The 19,610-nt window shown below is 48.0% G+C and overlaps 1 protein-coding gene across 3 annotated transcripts in view; it reads right to left on the bottom strand.

The window, feature by feature from the left end:
* Window positions 1-7,543: 7,543 nt before the first annotated feature.
* DMRT1 (doublesex and mab-3 related transcription factor 1) overlaps window positions 7,544-19,610 on the bottom strand; it is a 108,142-nt gene continuing 96,075 nt past the window's right edge. For all 3 annotated transcript variants that reach the window (XM_024126884.2, XM_055087154.1, XM_028493905.2), the window contains exon 5: window positions 7,544-8,665. In XM_024126884.2, coding sequence (XP_023982652.1) covers window positions 8,511-8,665 — 155 coding nt within the window. In that variant the 3' untranslated portion in view covers window positions 7,544-8,510. The remainder of the gene's footprint in view (window positions 8,666-19,610) is intronic.

The raw sequence follows: 19,610 nt of genomic DNA, 5'->3' as shown, positions 1-19,610 counted from the left end.
GCCCCGGGCTCCCGGAAGAGCTGGCGGGCTGGCGGCGGGAGCGAGTCAGGGCGCGCTGGACGACGGGGCTGGGAGGCCCGCTCAGGGGCGGCCTTAGTGCGGCGCAGTCTTTGGTCCAGCAGTCCCCGCGGCCGCGTGCGCTCCGAGGTGGCCCGAGGGGCTGCAGCCGTGCTTACGGCTCCCGCGGCGCTCACAGCCTCAGCCTCCCGACTGGCACTCCACCAATCTCACGCCGGTCGCGTCTCCGCCTGCCGCTGCTTTGGCCGGCACGTCCTCCCTCGCCGAGGCGCTGCGGCGGCTGCCAGGAGCCGGCGAGAGCTCTGATTATGGTCTGAGCCAGCTCGTCTGCAGCTCCCGCGCGCGCAGGCCGGGCCCGGCACTTCCTCCGCCGCCCTCCCCCCACTCCTCCTCCCTCCCACCGCCACCCCCACCCTCGAGGTCCAGGTCTCCTTGCACTCCCCACCCCACTCCACGCCTGCCTCCTTCCTTTCTGCTCGGGCCCTTCAAGCCCCTGCACTTCACCTTCCTCGCCATCCGCCGTCGGGCCACTCTCACGGGGGCGCTCAAGGACCCCTCCTCCAAGCTCTCTGCGCTTCCCCTGCCCGCGGCGGGCAGGACTGCGGCGCCCCGGGACGCGGCGGTGCGCGCGGGGCGGGGAAGGGAGGACCAGCGCGGGTGAGGGTGGAGGTGCCCTTCGCCTTCTTCCCCTCCCTCCAGGCCTGATTTGGCGGCACCGAGCCCAAGGCCGCTTTCATTCCCACACTGGGCCACAGAAACACGGCTCCGCGAGAACCGGAGCCTACCAGAGCAGAGCCTTGCGGATGCACTCGGTTCCCGGAGTGAGCCGAGAGGGTTTTAAGTTGGGGGGAGCCAGGCCCCGCGGCCACTGGCGGGAGGAGTTGGGGGCAGGGCACTGGAATTGGTTCGAGAAATGTTGGCTTGCTTTATTTCCTTTTGCAACATTTTTTTCTTTTGCTGCTGTAGAAGAAAATGAGTGATTTTGAAAACCTGCTGGCCCAAGGATGACGACCCATTTTGCAGGCTATTTCAAAGGAAAAAACTGTCTTCTCTCTCTTGTGCAGAGTTTATTTGTCTACCGTCCTCCCCACGTTTTAATTTTCAAAAGTCTCTGTCCTGAGAAGCCGGGAAGCGCTCTTATGGGGGATTTGCTTAAGTACTGGGTCTAAACTTTCAGAGAGCGGACGCAGGAACTACGCTAGCGCCCCCAAAGTTACCGCATATGATCTCCTCCCTGCCCAACGGCATTTGAGCGATTAAACGGAGGTCTCGAGTCCCCCAATTCAAATGCCCACGGACTCAGCAATCTAGTTATGGAAAGGGATGGGGCCACACACACCCCCAGTGTCTTTGGGTAGGGGTGGGGGAGAGCCCTTGCACAAGATGACAGCATAAAACTTTGTTGAAACAGTTATTTGCGTGTTTCTAGTCCCCTAAGAGTGCCGCTTTGGCCTAAGGCAGACTACCACCACAAATGCACGGAGTCTCTCCCGCAATGCAAGAAAACAAAAATAAAAAGCAGGTGGTTACAGCGACGCAGGGTAGCACAATGGCTCAGTGCGACGAGGGTAGAATGCAGTCCCGGAGCCGTCTGTCGGCAAGCTCCAGACAGCGCACTCTGAACTCAGCTCTTGGCGGTCTAAGCGAATCGAATGCGAAACCGGAGCGTAGACGAGTTTGCTGCAATGGCCAACCGTTCGGCGGCACAGCTGCCCTTGTCCTCTCAGCTTTTCTCTGCACTGCCCTGGAAGCAAACAAACAACCCGAAAACGTCCCACTGTGTTTGCTGTGAATTCAAGTAGCACCAGGGGTTCTAGCAGCCAACCCTCCGCTTAGAAGGGTGATTCCGGGAGGGGAGCAGGTTAAAAAGGGAACGTGCTTGTGTGTGTTTCCCTTGAAGCCCTTGACTGCCCCCCACCTCCCCCGTTTCAGACCTGCGGACCTAGTAGGGCGCGAGAAGGAAACCCTAGCCCGAGAGGGCTAACCCTGGGAGGCCTGCCTCCAAAGCTGCTTCGGGAACAGACCCCTTAGTCTTGCCCCTAACCCACCGCCTCATGGATCTCTCCTCCCAAACTTCACGAAGAAAACAAGCCTTAAAAACACTACAACTGGGAGGAACTTCATAAACTCTTCCAAACTGGAGGCCTAGGGGACCTGCAGCCCCGCGGGCCAGAGGCCCTGAAGTGGGGAGTTGACAGCGAGTCACTTCACTTAAGGAGAGACATAGAGGGCCTAGAAAGACACTGAATCTGGGAACTTTCGCGCTGAAATCTCCAGGTCTCTTGGGAATGCGGGGACCACAGACTTTTTGCAAAGCCAAATTTCTCCCGATTTTCTCCAAATGGTCAGGGAAACCAGGGAGCATAAGGAACTTGGGAGTAAAGAAATTTTTTAAAAGGAAAGCAGCAGAGCTCTGCACCAGGTTTGGGGGACATTTCCACTACAAAGGCGACCCACTCTCCTCCCTCAGTCACCTAGCCACCCTATCCCTTTGCTACTCAAGCAGTCTTGTATTATTTGGTCCCGGGGCCCCGTTTCACTCCAGTGCACATTGGGGGCTGAGATCTAAATACTCATTTGATATAGCGCAATAATCCTTTTCTCATATTTGATGGGAATGTTTTCCATAACCCAGTATTTGACAACATCTCCCTATAGGGACAGGTTTGTATTTACGTTGGTAAAATGTCCCCTGCCTCAAAGTCTATTGTAACCCAACACCTGACAACCCAGAGTCCCATTTCTGTTTGCAGAAAGGGTTTATTCAAGCACATAATGGGATCCCAGCAGAAAGCCTTTCAGAACAAGGGGCTATGGTAAACTTCACCACATGAACTCCGTTTCCAGGGCTATTAAGCTTTTAATTGGAAAATAGCAGAGGAAATTTCAAGGTGACTATAACGTGTTAGCAGTTAGTGCGGAGAAGAAAAGCCGGAGCGGGGATGAATGTAGAAAGCATATGGTCCGAATCACATTTAGGAGGAGCAGCCTGCTTCTACTAAGTCCCAGCGGCTTGTACACTTATGGGAAAAATCATCAAAGAAACTGGAAAGGGAGGGGGGGGGATTACAAGTAAGTGTAACCTCACTAGACCGGATCCACTCTCTCGTTCTGCTCTGGGTGGGGTGTGTGTGTCTGTATGTGCACGTGTGTGTTCAAACCACAATTAACTGGATAGAATTGTGATAGGTATTAACAGCGAAAGGGTGAAAGATAGTGTGCATGTGTGGTTCTCTTTCTCTTGACGCACACACAATATATATATGTACGTATAAGTCGGAGTGCAGGTGCCGGTGCTGAGAAACCAAAGATGTCCTGACTGGACGGTGCTCATGACCGCAATCGACACTTAATTAAAACGACAGTTTCATGTTGTCCCGGATGTATAATACATCAGGACATTTTCTGCTTTGCTGGATTCTCATGGAGGGGGAGGTCAAGGTTCCTATTCTGCTGTTTAAAACGCGACCACGGTGACACTGGAGGCCGGGGCATGCAGAAAGCCCTTTTATTTTACTAATTTTTTATTTTTTAGAAAGCCCTTTTAAAGCAGGAAAACGAGCTCCCTCTCCCCACGCATGAATTTTTCAGCTCTTACCCTGTCCGTGCCTCTTCGGCATCACTCATTGGCCAGCTTCACATCGAAAGGGGGCAACAAATGTCTAGCAAGGCGCTGGGGCCACCAGGAATCGATTTTCTGGGGTGACAATAATGCCCTTGTCTTCCACATTTGGGAGAGACTCGTGTACACCCCTATGGCATCCCCGAAGCCGCCCTCTGGGGCTCAGGACAGAGGGTAGAGACCTTGCGACCGGGGAGTCACTGAACCTGCGTCTGGAGGCCGGGGGACACAGCTGGTGTGAAGGAATATCCCGGACGGTCACGTCCCCACACCATTTTGGCATCGGGGCCGAGGCTTTTCGGAGCAAACGGGACCTAAAACGGCCTTCAACCCCGGCGGCCCCCTGCAGACGCGGCTGCTCGGTCGTGCATATTCTAGAACTCTCGAGACCAGCAACAGCTCACCCTGTTGGTAGGCACTCCAACGGGTGCAGATTACTCAGATCTATACTAGACACAAGGTCGCGCCCGCCCCCATCCTGTACTGTGGCTGTATGGGTGTTGCTCCCGCACTGCAACATCTGAGGGGCCCCCTGAGCGGCGACCCCCGCCCCGCGCTTTCGAAGGGAGGGACTGGGAAAGGGCGCCCTCGGAGCGCTCCCACTGGGCCAGGGCCGCGGGGCCCGCAAGCGCCCGGGGCTTCCTCGGCCGAGTCGTGCACACCCCGCCGGGCATGGGGGACTGGAGGCGGCGGTCAGGTACCTACACGGTTTTAGAAGAGGGTCGCCTGGGCAGCCTGCAGACCCCGTCTACCTTCGGTGCCAAAGGAAAAAGTAAAACACCTACCCTCCGAGATGAAATGAGAGCAGCGCTGCCTTTAAAACAGTTTTAACGGAATCTTTCCCCTGTGACTTTAAAAACCAAAAAAGGCCGAGGAAATAATTTCAGGTAACTTAGAGAAACATTCAAGAAACAAGACAGTTTCTGTTCCCCAAAGTGTTTGCTCTGGGGGCGCTGGTGCAGTTCCCCAGGACAAGCCCCCTTTCCGGAACTCTCTTCCGCCTCCCCGCTCCCCTGCAGTCCCGGAAAAAAACTGCTGGGGAGAATGTGGGCGGAGGTGAGGACTGCCACGGAAGAAGCCCGTTCTCGATTCGACGGGCCCGGGAATGAAGGCGGGAAACGGCCAGCGCTGCCCACACCCCAGGGAAAGTTGGGTGCGAACTCCTTGAACCGAGACCAGACCGGCAGGACAGTGACACCGCAACGCCGAGGCGCTGCGCGGGCACTCGAAAGCACCCCACCCCGGGGAGCCAGGCCAAGACTCAGTTCACTACGCCAAAGCCAGAGCCTCCCGGGCGGGGCGACTTCCGGAGCAGTTAGGCCACGCCCACTTTGCGCCCCGCCCCCAAGCCCTGCTCGCCCCGCCCCTTCGCCCAAGACCCTCCCCAGCTGTCCGGGCCGCAGCTTAGAGCTGCTGAAAAGTTTGCAGGCTCTTTTGCCGGGGGTGGGGGAAGGTACTCAACGAACAACTGGCTGGCTAAAGGCCGTTCGCGTTTCCTTGAGGCGTAGGGGAGGAAAGGCGTCTTCTAAAGACGAGAATCAAGAGTGACGACTGACCTTACGGGCGGCCGGCACGCAGCACAGGTCTCAGGCCTCCTCCGCGTGCGTATGCGCGGAGAGAGAAAGGAGGACGAGGCCCCGTGCAAGTTGCCGGAGCAAACCTCCCAAAGGAGCGGCGGCGGCGCGCAGGCAGGCAGTGGCGGCCCCAGCCGGCGGGGCGGACAGGGCCAAGTCCGGGAGCCGAGGAAAATCCCCTGCCTTCCACGGGCTGTCCTCTGTATTTCTTTGTGACACGAAGCGCGTTCTGTAAAGCGCTTTTAACACCACTTGGTGCCAAGCGTCAGATGCGGTGGTCTGTGTGTGCACGTGAAGCCAGTTCAGCACTGCGGTTCCCGTGAAGCGAGTGGGGGGGCTCGATTTCTACACGTGGGCGGGAGTTTAATTTCCACAAGGTGCCCGGGAGACTGCAGTGCCGGCTCCCGCCCCTGCCTGGAATGGCGGTTCCGTGCGTGGGCTGTGGGGGGAAGTGAGTGTCACCAAGAGCGCCCTGGGCCCCGCAGGCGGCTTTTCCCGAGACCCTAGTTACGCAGCGCGGGGTCTGCAGCACACTAGTGGGGTGAAGGGGACACCCGAGTGGGCGCAGGTCCCGGGAGCCGCGTCCGCTGGAAAGGGGGAATAGTCGCCCTCACCCCCAGCCACTGCGGGAGTCGCAGGCGGTCTTGGGGAAAGGCACGCGCTTCGCCTGCCCACAGCTCCACGTCGCGTGGCGGAAGCTTGCCCGGAGTCCGGGAGAAGGCCCGGCGAGCCTGCCTCGGTTTCTCGGCGCCGGAGCCACGGCGCCCGCAAGAGACGAGCACTGGGCGCCCGACACGCCCATACCTGCACACACGTGTGGTGCGCACTCCACACCGCCCACACTGCGGGTGCCGCCCGCAGGGGGACGCGGCCTTCTTGTTACAGGTGTCCGTTCAAAGGCGCAGAACTGAGAAACTGATAGCCCCTCAACATTCAGCAGACAAGACTTGCTGTCTGTGCTCTTCCTTGTGTTCAGAATTTTAAGCTCCTTACGCAGTCCGCCTGGGCCTGGCCTGCCTGGCGCTCTCCTCCCTAGCGGTCAAGAATAAGCCTCCAGGAGGAAACCTGGGCGTCTCAGGGCCACTCCACCCCACCAGGCGCGGGAGGAAGGCCGCAGGTCCCTCTTTTACGGGGCCATTCGGCGGAGAAGAGAGAAGCAGCTGAAGCTTCCCTCAACTCCGCCTGGGCCCGTTGTGGTCCTGGGGTCTGTGTCCTCGCGCTGGGAGTAGCCCTTCTTGGGCAGAATCTTCGATAAGAGTCCCCGCGCGGCGGGCGCCCGAATTCAGAACCAAACTCGGCGTCAGGAGAAGCAGTGGACCCTCGGGCGTAGGAGGCCCACTAAACAAGCCTGGTTCCCAGGGCTCCGACGGCCCAGAGTAGAGCTCCGGGCCGCAGCAGGAGGCCGGGAGGCGCAGGGCCTTCGAAACTAGAGCCCGGGCGCACCAGGGGCCCAGGGGGTACTCGGTCAGGGTTCTGAGAGCTCACACGCGCGCTTTTCCGGGCTCCGCCTGGCTTTCCAGAAACTCAGGGGCACTGAAGGGAGCTGTGCTGGGAGAGGGCATACACACACACACAGACACCCGTTGAAGGGGCGTGCCAAGCTTCTCCATCAAACACACCCGGCAAAATTAGTGTGTTGGGGGTCACCTTGGAACAGTAGGAACTGGAAGACTCCTGGATCCGCAGAAGCCAGGATTATTCAAAGAAACGGAGGGGGCCTGGACAGTGGGCAGCGAGTGCGCAGGTGAGCAAGGAATCTTCCTCTCCGAAAAGCCACCATTAACGCCTTGAAGGTGGTGAGTCTGCGGCCCAGTCCTTCCCGGCGCGCCCGGCAGCCTCCAGCGTCGCCGTCACAATACCTACAGCCACAGCCGCCCCGAAGGGCACACGGCTGCAGTAGCAGCAGCCTGACAAGTGTGATAAAATGATCTTCCTTAACTAAACTCGTAAAGCACTGGGCAATAAAACTCAATCTTCTGTAAAATCCAATTAAGTCATTATCTGACTGATTGTATCTTTAATTGAAAACAGAAGTGACAGTAAATTTCTGTGATATATCAGGATCAATCGATACCGCTATACGATTCAGCCCCAAGAAGTGATTTATAATGTCAAACCTATATAGGTAACTCCACATTATTCTCTCTAAAACCACTGGTGGATGAAATTAAGAGTAAGTGCATTTAATAAAAAACAAGATGGTCAGGTTATTGATTACAACAGATGGGGGTGAAATCAAATAGATGTTTTCAAAGCACAGAGCGAAGAAAATACAAGTAATTTCTTTTTTCCTGTTTAATACCACTCATCAAATATACACACAAGAAAATTCAGTCATCAATAACATTTTTATTTCAGGTACAGCCGCAACTACACAGAACAATGAATTTTTTTTAGACTAGTTTCATTTCAGGATGGCTTCTGTTACATAAGGAGTACACCACTAGCAATTTTTAACAAAAAATGAACTCAGAAATCTATAGTAACTTTTAAAGATGTACTTATCTTCAAATCAGATTACAACCTAAGGTTACAAAATAATCTAGATTGCATCCATTTTTTGTAATAGTAGAATGTGCATCATAAACTCTTATATTTTTCTAGAAACAACACTCAGGAACTCTGCATTACTAGGGTTACTTTAAATTGTATTGTTTTCAAACTACCCTTTAGAAAAGGTAGCAATTCTTAAAGTCATTAATTTTTTCTTCTGACTATTCCAGTCACGTTTTAGATCTGAGGGGATGGGGTCGGGGCTAGGCTTTTCTAACAGCAACACAAACACACACACAATTTCTATTTAACCTTCTGCAGATTTCTAAAATAATCTAACTCTATTCTTTTCTTCTCACCAGTCAGGAACTTGGCCAAATTTATAGTTTAGCACTTGTATTAAAATACTAAAATTCAAAAAACTATCTAAGGCACCTAAGATTTCATTTTAAAACTGAAAGTAATTGACACATTTAGATGCAAATGTACTGCTTTACTTGAGTGAATTATTGTATTTCTTGAAAACTACATGTAAACCAGTGTCATAAAAAAATGAGGGACACCACTATTTAATATTTAACTCCGTGAGCAAAGCACTTAATTGTTGCAGACGGTAGACACAGATACTAAACTATTCCAAATGTGTTCTAGCCTCTGGGCTAAGCTCTTAGGAGTATAAACCAAACATCTTCTCAACAGTTAAGTCGGCGTGAGTCAAGGCAAAATATTAACAACAAACCCTGTGTATAAACGGAATAAACCTGCCACTCCAGGTGAATGGCCAAAGGCATCGGGGTGCCCGATTATTCGTGGTCCTCGATGACAGGAGTGACCGCAAAGCTGCTGGGCTCCGAGGCGGACTCACATTCGAGCACTCCCTTTGAGCTCTCATTACTAATAGGAGAGCTGCTGGAGAGGGAAACCAAGCCAGAATCTTGACTGCTGGGTGGCGAGAATACTGGGGAGTGGGGAGAGACAGAGGGAGAAGAGTGCGTTAGAAGTGGCTAGTCTTTCTACATTCACCGTGCAATTAGGTTCCAACAAAGAAAAAGGCGCTCCGCAATTTCTATTCGGAGTTGAAAGTGTTTTCATAGACACTCATTAAAATCCCCAGTGCTTCTTTAGAATAAAAAATAGTATTTCTGCACAGTATTATCTATTTAATTGAAGAGGCAAGTTAAGTAGCAGAGTTTCAATTTTATGTTCATTAAAAACAAAAAACAGTCTTCTCCCCCCTCTTTGGGGATACTATTTCCACCCTTCACCGAGCCCCTCCCCTTTATGTAAACGATGCTAATAGAACGAGTCTTGTCAAATGATCCATCTGACAAATTACCCCAAGCAAGACCCCACCCATGTATTTCCACCATTTGACGGGTAACCCTAGTTTCTCAGTAGCTAGCAAGTGAAAGCGATAGCTTATCAACTTTCCCATTAGTTCTCTTGGATAGAGGGAAACAAACACTTGGGGGAAGGTGTACATACCTTTTAAAAAGCATACATCCCTTTTAAAAAGTCAAAAGCAGTAAATGGGAAGGAAACTTAAAAAAAACAGAAAAATTAAAAGAAACTGAATTATACAACACTAAAACAGAAGTCAGGTAAAGGTTTTAACAGCAAACCTATAAACATAAAACTCCACTAGGAATCTGACATTAAATATGAAGGATGCAAAAGTAATAATGTGTTGAACAATTTTTGCAACCTTACAAGCCACAGTAGATACAAAATTTAAGCAAAAGGGTCTCTGACCTTCTTAACCTTAGCTGAGTTTAGATCCACCCCCAGAACTCCCTTTCTGCCTAGTGTGAATGTAATTAAGGGGAAGCTGCAGTGGTAATTTCTCTCCTCATTAACTTCCTGATTGGTTTCAGCCTCAGGATTCCGCAGGGCAGTAGTTTGTCACCAATTCCAAATGGCCAATCGTTAATACTAATGTTTGTGTAACTAACTGCCAGCATCTGCCACGGCTTCTTGTACAACAATAATGGTGAAAGGGTACATTAGTGCTCCTGTGTTAATTCAGCTTGTGTTCATCAATAGGGAAATCTATGATGTAATTAGCAAAATGCATTGGGAGCTGAGTGCTGAAGTCATTTGTAGAGAACTAAATCATAGTAGAAGCTGTACTGGGTCCTGATGTGTTTGCCATCAATACTTATTATGTTTGGAATTTAATAAGGTATATTACCATGCTGAAAAGAGACCTTTTTACAAGAGAACACTATTTACGCTTGTTATGGGTTTCGAGGTTTGCTGCAGCTAGTGGAACCACACAGAAATAAAAGAACAGAGCTGGGATTTAAGAAGTGGATCTTTAACCACTCCACTGGACCAAATTATCTGAGAAAGCCCCGTTCTTCTAATGTGACATATGGACAAGACAGACAGATGGATAGTTTGGGATAGCTACCTCAATATCCAGTTAGGAAAGGAATGTTCTGAAAACTTAGTAAGTTACTAAATTTGAAAACCAGTGTAGGTAATTTCCTGACAAGCAATTTACTTTTGATATTGGTAGTATTTGTTTAGATTTACTAAGTTTAACAAAAAGAGTACTGATTTGAACCTAGGAAACCTGAAGCTTTCATTTTCTCACTGTTCATTAAGGCTTCTTACTAAATTTGAATTGTTATATGGATTTAAATTTCCCTGCAAATCCAAGATAATTTATGAATTGTGTTCCATGCCCAAGGATGTTGTATCTACACAGACAGCAGACTTTGCTCTGACATCTTGTGACTATACAAGGATCTGGAGAGCCAACTAAGGGCCAACCAGAGTCTGTGAGTTATCTGCCCACCCCCATCCCCATCTCAAGCCAGTGACAGAAGGATCTCTGTACAGAAGAGATGGAGAAGGGAGTGAACATTTACTGACTACTTCTTGTATGTCACCTACTTTAATGAGTATGTAAATTTAATCCTCAAACCATTCACTGAGAGAATTATTCTCCCGTTTTACAAAGGAGGCCCTGTGGAAGCCGCCAAGGGCAGTGCAACATTGGTCAGCCCCACCTCCTGGCTTGTTCTCACCCCTGCACCATCCCCACCCTTGGGTGTCACATTTAGTCACTGGCCACTGAACCGTCCTAATCTCTGTGTTAGTTTGAGGAGGTAAAATAACTGACCCTTGTCAACTTTTAATGCAGAGGCTATAAAGGAATAGGCAAGCGTTCTCCAGACATGTTCTGAGCTTCTGCCTACAATTAACAGCTGACCTAGGCACGCTCCCACCCCAGCCACAAACACCCCGACTCCCCCATTTGGCCCGACTTGTGACTGAAAAAGGAAGGGGTGGGAATTCTGCAAAAGAAAGGATTTGGCCAGAGCCCCCCTTTTGCTCTCACTTGCCTTGTGGATAACTTTCTTGGAAAATATTCCTCTGACCTGAGGGTGTGAAGATATGCAGAGTGTGTCACCTGCATAGACTAGGGAGGCTCCAAGCATACTTAATGCATGACTGCACTCCAGAGAAGATCCAAATAAATGAACTCAACCTGTTTTGCAAAATACCTGTATTTTTTAAAGCTCTTCTCCACTCAAAATTTAAATCCATGTTCATTTTACTTTTGTTAAAGGCTTAGCATTGTCTCTGAATGTTGAAGTTAGGGACAGTATCTGTTTAACTCATTTTGTGTAGCACCTCATAAAAGTAGTTCCAAGTGCATCAAAGATTTAGTGTTTATCTTAGTGACTAATGTCCAAAATGTATTTTACTTACTGGGGGGAAGAATAACAACGAATCATTTTAAATCATTTTATACCAATTAAAAATTAAAAAGCCAAAATTCTTTTTTGCGTGTTGATTCTAATGAGCCCTGCAGAAGGCTAATTTCAACTCAAAAGGTTCCTCTTCATTATTTTGTAAAAACGCTAATGCCCACTGTCCACGGGACTGTGGGGAAAGATACGCTGTTGGTAGCACTAGAAATTGGTTCAGTCTTTCTGGACAGCAGCCTAGTGACATGTAATAAGAACCGTAAAACTGTTCATACCCTCTGACCTGGTAATTCCACTCTGGGGAATAAACCCAAAGAAAGAAAGAATAATTGGCCGGGCGATGCTCAACACACCACTATTTGCATGAGCGAAGACGGGAATGCTTTGCTCTGGCGCTGGGGGGTGGGGGGTGGGGGGTGGGGACGGGGGACAGGAAGCTTTCACAGGCAACAGACAATTCAGGATTATGCTACCCTGTAATCATCACTAGGCTCCCAGCATTTACAGAAATGGAAGAAATGACTTCTGGAGACCGAAGTAGAGATTTAAAAAGTAAGAAAATGAAAAAAAAAAAAAAAAAAAGGAAAAAGTGCCCATCTTATCTTTTTTCTTGTTACAACGAAAGGTGGGTAAACCTCTGGGGCTGACCCTGGTTTGAACCAGCAAACCCTGTTATCTGTTTTCTCTCTACTAGCCTATCTGTCTACAGCAGCTAAATGGTCTTTCTTTTATTATTATTTTAAAACAAACAAAAAAACCTTACACATAATCACTCTTACCAATGCTGAGGGGGAAAAAAAGATGATTTCAGTGATGCCATCTAACCACCAATATTCTTTTTGGAAAATATTATAGACTGCCCCCCCCCCAAAACCCACCTCTCTAAAAAACAAAACAAAACCCAATCTAACTGCTAAATCTTTTGACACTGCAAAGACCCCTGACTTTTAACTTGAATGATCTGTTGGGAGTCGGTGGACCGGAACGAACAATTCTCTTCCAGTGATGTGAGAAACAGGATATTGGTGCTTGAGAAAAAAAATTGTTCTTCCTCTAGATGTTAAATACTATTAAGCTCCCACTAAGAAACCATTTTAAAAATAAAAAATGCAAGTGGCGTTCTTCAACTGTTAGCAACTCTTCACCTAGACACTGACAGGTCTCTGGTTTCCTCGAGTTTGCAAGCCTAAGAGTGTGATGAAAAGCTGATGAAAATGTCTTAAACAATGAATTCTTCCGCTTCATGATAACCATAGTGTTTGGAAATAAAATCATGTCCAATCAATACCACTTAGCAGATATTTGATGTTTCACAATAGGACTCTTTTCCAGAGTAGAACTGCTACCCTTCTCACTAACATTTAAAATAACTAGGATTATCTTAGCTGTCCGAAGCTTGGCAGGTTCAGCTTGTACTTTCAAACAGCATTAATTCTTGGCACTCAGAAGAAGGGATAAAAGGTAAAGATATGAATGGAGATCTTTATTCCACCTGATCTATCAAGGATTAGCTCATTCTTTTCCAGTCCATGCCTGCACGCTAGTGAAGAGGAAGGCGAAGCTGTAACTGATGTAATTAGAAACCACAAGCTAAGAATAAAATAGCCCTTTATCAATCACCCCCATTTACTATAAATTTACCAAAAATATAATAATCTTTGAAACAATTAAATGTGTTTTTTTCCACCTGTGTGTAATCAAAGAGTAGTGGCTAGAGAGAGAGTCTGGTTAGGACTACGCTTTCCCTGAAAACATTATCTTAATTGTCAGTCTAACACCAGTTTTGAGAGGGGCCAGCTCTGCCCTGTGCACACTGTAGGGAGAAGTGGCCAAGCCATCATAAAGGAGAGCTCCTGTGGATGGAATGGGGCGCATGATCGGTGCTTCCTCCTCGGTCCTGCTGCCACAGCTTTGGCAAGCTCTAGGAAAAGCCATCTTACAAACAAGGTGAACTGATAACAGAAAGCACATATTTAACCGCTATCAACACTGCCTCATTCTCTCTACATTTCATGTGTAACACGGATACAACACAAGAGAACACTAGAACTTCTTAATTCTCAAAACAAACAGCAGGCTATCAAGCTGCCTTTGGCAGCCCCCAGGAGACAGTGTAAGGACCGGGGCTCACAGGCTGGCCCTGCTGGAACTGCAGACTGGCTACCCTACTGCTCAAGGAACGAGGGGATAATGCACCCCACCTACCACCTTACCACCTACAGAGTTCAACGATACACGAAGGGAAGAATGCACACAAAAAGGGAAAAGAGAAGGGACCCCGTTCAGCCTTCCACCTCACCTGGGACGCAGGCAGGATTATCTCAGGTCCAGGCATTCCTCCTCTTCCCCGACTCCCACCCTCCAGGACAGATTCTTCTGGACCACGGCAGGGAAGCTGCTGGGATCCCACACTCCCTGTGTATTCCATGGGGCGTGGGGGCGGGTCACCGAAACTACTCGAGTCTCAAAGCAAGCACGTGAATAAGTGATGTGTCTGGGACAGCGGCCCTACCCTGGCAGGGACTCAAACCCTGAGCATGTCTTCAATCCTCACCTCCCCAGAACCCTCTTGTCCACTGGCAGTGGGGATGCTCCTGGCTGCTCCCTCACGCCCAAAGTGGCACCATGAGTCGTGGAGCCTTTTCTCACTGTTATTTCTTCTTGCACTCCTTCTGAAATGAGCAAGTGCGTATGTGACGGGTAGTTCATTATGACTGGCTCAGCTGACGTGTCTCATCCACGAAGGCAGCACTGGGTGATACATACAATCCAAAGATTCAAAGATCCTCTAATTCACTGTGTTTTAACCAAAATATACTCAGTATCAAAACCTAAACATGGTGTGGCCTTCTCTTCGCTTTCATGACAACATTCTGAGATAAATCCTCACATTGACTAATTCTGCTCTATTTTCCTCATCACTGAAATAACCACAACACCGACTTTGAAGAAATCCCCTAAACTACCTGGGCAATGAACTTAAACACCAGTTTCCTCATCTGTAAAATGAGGCTAACAACAGGTCACTGCGATAATCACTGAGTACAGAGTAGTTTCCTTACTTCCTTTGTCTTCAATTTCAGTGTCTTCACGTTAGAAGATCATTGCTTTTGAAGGTGCCAGAATCCAATTAGTATTTAGTACAAGATCTATTCCCTCCAGGCCACACATAATGTGCCTTGAGAGAGCCAGGAACCAGGGATACACTTTACTTCACTTGGGGCCTACATGACAGCCAGAGTGTCAAATCCAGGAGGCAAATGACCTGGTCCTCATTTGGACAACAGGTCCCTCGTTACATAAGCTCTGCCTTTTTCATTTTTTGAGAAGGGGTGTCCAATCAAAATGATGCAGCAGAATACCTCTGGACATACCAGACCAAAAATAGTGTTGTTATCCAATGATCAAGCCAACCATTCCTTCAGGCAGCAGTATTTGAAAGCAGGAAGAATCTTCCTTTTGAGCCTAAGTTTGTCCTAAAAGTTGAAAACTCTGGGAAGTACTAGGTACAGGCTTCAATGTCCCCATAGAAATAGGGGTCTCATTGTTCCTAATCTACAACTATTGGGTACCTGGAGCCCTGATGGGATGAGGCTTGCTGGGGTACCAGAAGCTGACCTTCAGTCACAAGGCAACAAAGCAGGGCTAGGATGAGGTGTGTGGGTTTTGCCAGAAGACCATCTCTTACTACCCGAAGACCTTGCACAAGTGCCTTACCCTCTCCATGCCTCCATCTCCTCATCTGTACAATGGGGACACAGTACAGCACTTAGGATGGTTCTACACAAAGCTTTGCAGCCCCATTAAGCCCGATGCATCTGAAAAGCCCACACTACCATTGTACACAGCTGTACCATTTGGTCACCCACATGTGTGTCCCACAGACTCAGCACTTCCGCACTGGCTGTGGTCCGAATTGAGCTCTATTCCTAGCATCACTCCCCTCCGCTGCCCCCATCTATACCCATCCTGCCCTGCTTAGTCTTTCTTGAGCGCTTGTCATCTCTGGTCCAGCTCCTCCTCTCTGAAGAGGCAGACCATTTTCCCACCACATACGTGTACTGACAAGGGCAGGAAGGCTGAGGGGGTCCTGTTCCCGGGCCCAGCTCTGCTCATTCTGGAGGGTCCGTTAGGCCGGACTGAGCCCAGTTCCCAACAGTGGCCACCTGAGAACAAGTGTGGAAAGACCATAAGCTCTGCCGTGAGACATGGCACCTCAGTAAACACCTCTGAGCATCAATTTCTTTCACTGTAAAAGGAGGTAATAATGATGTATTTCATAAAGTTTCTCAGAGGATAGCAGAGATGATAAATGACAAAATCATTTGTAAACGTGACGACTCCTCTCCCCTGGTGTGAGTCTGTGCACTTCCCTAAGGAAGGAGTGTGATTTAGTCTCTGTCCTCCCCTGCCTAAGACAGGACCAAGAAATTAGTAAGACTTTTATTAAACACTGGTTGGGAAAGAAAAAAAAAAAAAAGAATTAGTGTCAACACAGCTCAAACTTCCCTGAATGTTTTCAGACAAGTTTCAATTTCAATGTTCAGAGAAAGGTGACTTGTACTTTATTCGTCCTTCTTTACACGCCAGAAGGCTAAAAGTAAAGATGAATTCCGAACTGAAACCCAAGCCTGTTATATTGTGTTTTCCTGGGACTTCAGGTACACATGACATTACCTGAGGCTGGGCCAAATGAGAAGGGACTTGGTTGAACCAGGAACAGGGGCAGAGCAAGGGGAACCTCCTCGAGAAAGAAACAGAAAGTCTATTAGATAAAACACTAACACCTGGTAAGCTGAAATTCAGCCAAGAACATCTACTGTACACTACCTAGCACAGTGCAGTGCACCCAGCAGGTGCTTAATAATGGACAGGGGAGGGGCTTCCCTGGTGGCGCAGTGGTTGAGAGTCCGCCCGCTGATGCAGGGGACACGGGTTCATGCCCCGGTCCGGGAAGATCCCACATGCCGCGGAGCGGCTGGGCCCGTGAGCCATGGCCGCTGAGGCTGCGCGTCCGGAGCCTGTGCTCCCTAACGCGAGCAGTGAGAGGCCCGCGTACCAGAAAAAAAAAAAAAAAAAAAAAGAAAAAGAAAAAGAAAAATAATGGACAGGGGAGTGAGAAGGACCATGGAATGTGGTCTTCACAAGACATGCTGCCACCACAAAACAGGGCTAACCCACACACTGGCAAAGCGAGTCTCAAGCCTAAAACCAGTTTTGAGGATTTTAAAGTGCAAAGGCTTTGTCTAATTTTGTCTGTATTTATTGGAAGGACTCTGGGCACCGACACAAGGAGAAAAGCCGCATCAAACACACCGAGGCGTGATCTCAGCCAAAGAGCCTGGCTCTGGACGAGCCCTCAGAACCACGTTCCTTGGGGACTCTGCAATGCAAACCACATATGGTACCACAGCTGGGTGGTCATTGAAAACAGAGTTTAAACAGGTGTGTGATCATCTCAGAAACCAAGGCAGACCAGGCTAACAAGAGGCTCCACAGGTCACCTCTGGAAGAGAGTTCCCATTTGATTCCGGGAAAGCGGTTTTCTCAGATACAAAAGGAATCAAACCCACAAGGCAGGCCGCGGCATTCGCCCGCCTAGAAACTAGGTTGGCTCTGTCCAGATATTTTGCAACAAGAGACATTTTTAAAGTAGCTTTGCTGAGAGTTTCCTTCACACTGAGAAGAAAGAATCACAGATGCTTCAACCTTAAAGGGTAATGTATGATGAAAATCTCCACCTTCATGGGACTCTTGTTAAGACTAAGAAAAAAGATTAAAGTTTTGGAGTCAACACCACTGCCAGGAGAGCCAGGCATGAGGAGAGGGAATGCAGCTGCTTTCTCACCTGGGGCCCGAAATGAGCTCTGTTTCCGGCTAATCCACCAGCCTTGCAGTCAGCCTTTCATTGTGGAATTACATCATCTCTGATAAAACATGCTGTTTAACAAAATATGTAAGATGTGCAGCTTCAGCTGTATGGCTTTGAGGAACTCTTTCATGGAAGCAACCTAAGTGTCCATTGACAGATGAATGGATAAAGAAGATGTGGCACATATATACAATGGAATATTACTCAGCCATAAAAAGAAACGAAATTGAGTTATTGGTAGTGAGGTGGATGGACCTAAAGTCTGTCATACAGAGTGAAGTAAGTCAGAAAGAGAAAAACAAATACCGTATGCTAACACATATAAATGGAATCTTAAAAAAAAATTGTTCTGAGGAACCTAGAGGCAGGACGGGAATAAAGATGCAGACCTACTAGAGAATGGACTTGAGGACACGGGACACAGACCTACTAGAGAATGGACTTGAGGATATGGGGAGGAGGAAGGGTAAGCTGGGATGAAGTGAGAGAGTGGCATGGACATATATACACTACCAAACGTAGGGTGGATAGCTAGTGGGAAGCAGCCGCATGGCACAGGGAGATCAGCTCGGTGCTTTGTGACCACCTAGAGGGGTGGGATAGGGAGGGTGGGAGGGAGGGAGACGCAAGAGGGAGGAGATATGGGAACATATGTATAACTGATTCACTTTGTTGTGAAGCAGAAACTAACACACCATTGTAAAGCAATTATACTCCAATAAAGATGTTAAAAAAATATTCAGATACTTTGCAATGAAATGAATAAAAGAGGAAGTTCACAAGCCATTTCACAAGCAGAACTTGTGTAAAAGTTGCAGCTTATAATTTGAAAAGAAATACTCTGCCCCAAATGATATGCTAGTAGCAGGGTAGAAGACTGTGTCCAGTAAATTATTTTATCTTTACTGTCAGAAGATGATGCCTTCTTCAAAAAAAACAAATGCAAAACTCCATCAGTATTGGCTATTAATACTATGCCAACTTTTCCTTCTCTTTCTTTCTAACTAGGGTTACATGAAATTTAAAAAGAGTAATTATTAGTATTTTTCTCTGGTACAGAAGAAGGAAGCAAACACCAGGACACATTTAAATAACATATACCAGATGAAATCAATCAGGATAGAAAATTCCAGGCATTTCCAGACAGGAGAATACATGCTTACTCAGTCACACAGGTTGTTTTACCTCCTAATTACAACACAGCCATCATGGGTGGATAAGACAGTTCAGATTACAGGCTCAAGAATATGCTCTTTTGGAATGGTCCATGTTAAGGGTGAAGAGAAACAAGAAAGTAGGACAAACTATGTTTTTCCTAAAGAGTATTTACACACTTTGCATAAGACCCCAACTGCTAAAAAAACAAGTCATATATGTCTTTCTTAAAACATTTTTCTATTTGTTTAAAATGCCTTCTGTTCAACTAGATCCCAAGAAAGGACTTCAACGCTGAAGAGGTTTAATCTGTGGGTGATATAAGGCATTCACGGAATGTGATTGTGCCCTCCCCTCTCCAGGGGTTTATGATATTTTTTAATTGTTTCAGGAGAGAAGACCTCACGTCTTGACAAGTATTTTAGTTTGCTTTCAAGAAAAGGTTTTCCTTTCCCCCCGCAACTACATCCTGTCTGAAAATAAACTTAACTGTAGCCTTTTTTTAGGGACTTCTCAGAACAACCCATGTTCTCTTTGGGCGAGAAGCTTCTGGGAAGGACCTGCTGGTGCTGGTCGACCAAGCTCAGCTCTGAACTAAATGAAGGAAACCAACGCTGGCAGGTATTTATCAAAGTATAAGACAACTTTCATTTAATCCTTCCTCCCAATGGTCAAAACAATTGGTCTCCTTCCTTTCAGGATTTTGTTTTCTGCTTAAGGAAATTTTTTTTTATTGTGGTAAAATACACACAACGTAAAATTTACCACTTTAACCACTTTGAAGTGTACAGTTCAGCAGTATTAAATATATTCACGATGTTGTGCACCCGTAACTACCCAACCATCTCTGGAACTTTGTCACCTCTCCAAACTGAAACTCTGCACCGATTAAACAATAACTCCCCCCATTCCCTCTGCCAGGCCCCTGGTAACCACCCTTTTACTTTCTAGTTCTATGAATCTGACTGCTCTGGGTACCTCATATAAGTGGAACCATACAGTATTTGTCTTTCTGTGACTGGTTTATTACACTTAGCATAATGTCTCCAAGGTTCATCCATGTTGCAGCATGTGGCAAAATTTCACTCTTTTTATTTTTTTTTTGCGGTACGCGGGCCTCTCACTGTTGTGGCCTCTCCCGTTGCGGAGCACAG

This window comes from Physeter macrocephalus, chromosome 9 (assembly GCF_002837175.3).
Source record: "Physeter macrocephalus isolate SW-GA chromosome 9, ASM283717v5, whole genome shotgun sequence".
Classification (NCBI taxonomy): Eukaryota; Metazoa; Chordata; class Mammalia; order Artiodactyla; family Physeteridae; genus Physeter; species Physeter macrocephalus.
This window is presented reverse-complemented; position numbering and strand designations above follow the sequence as displayed.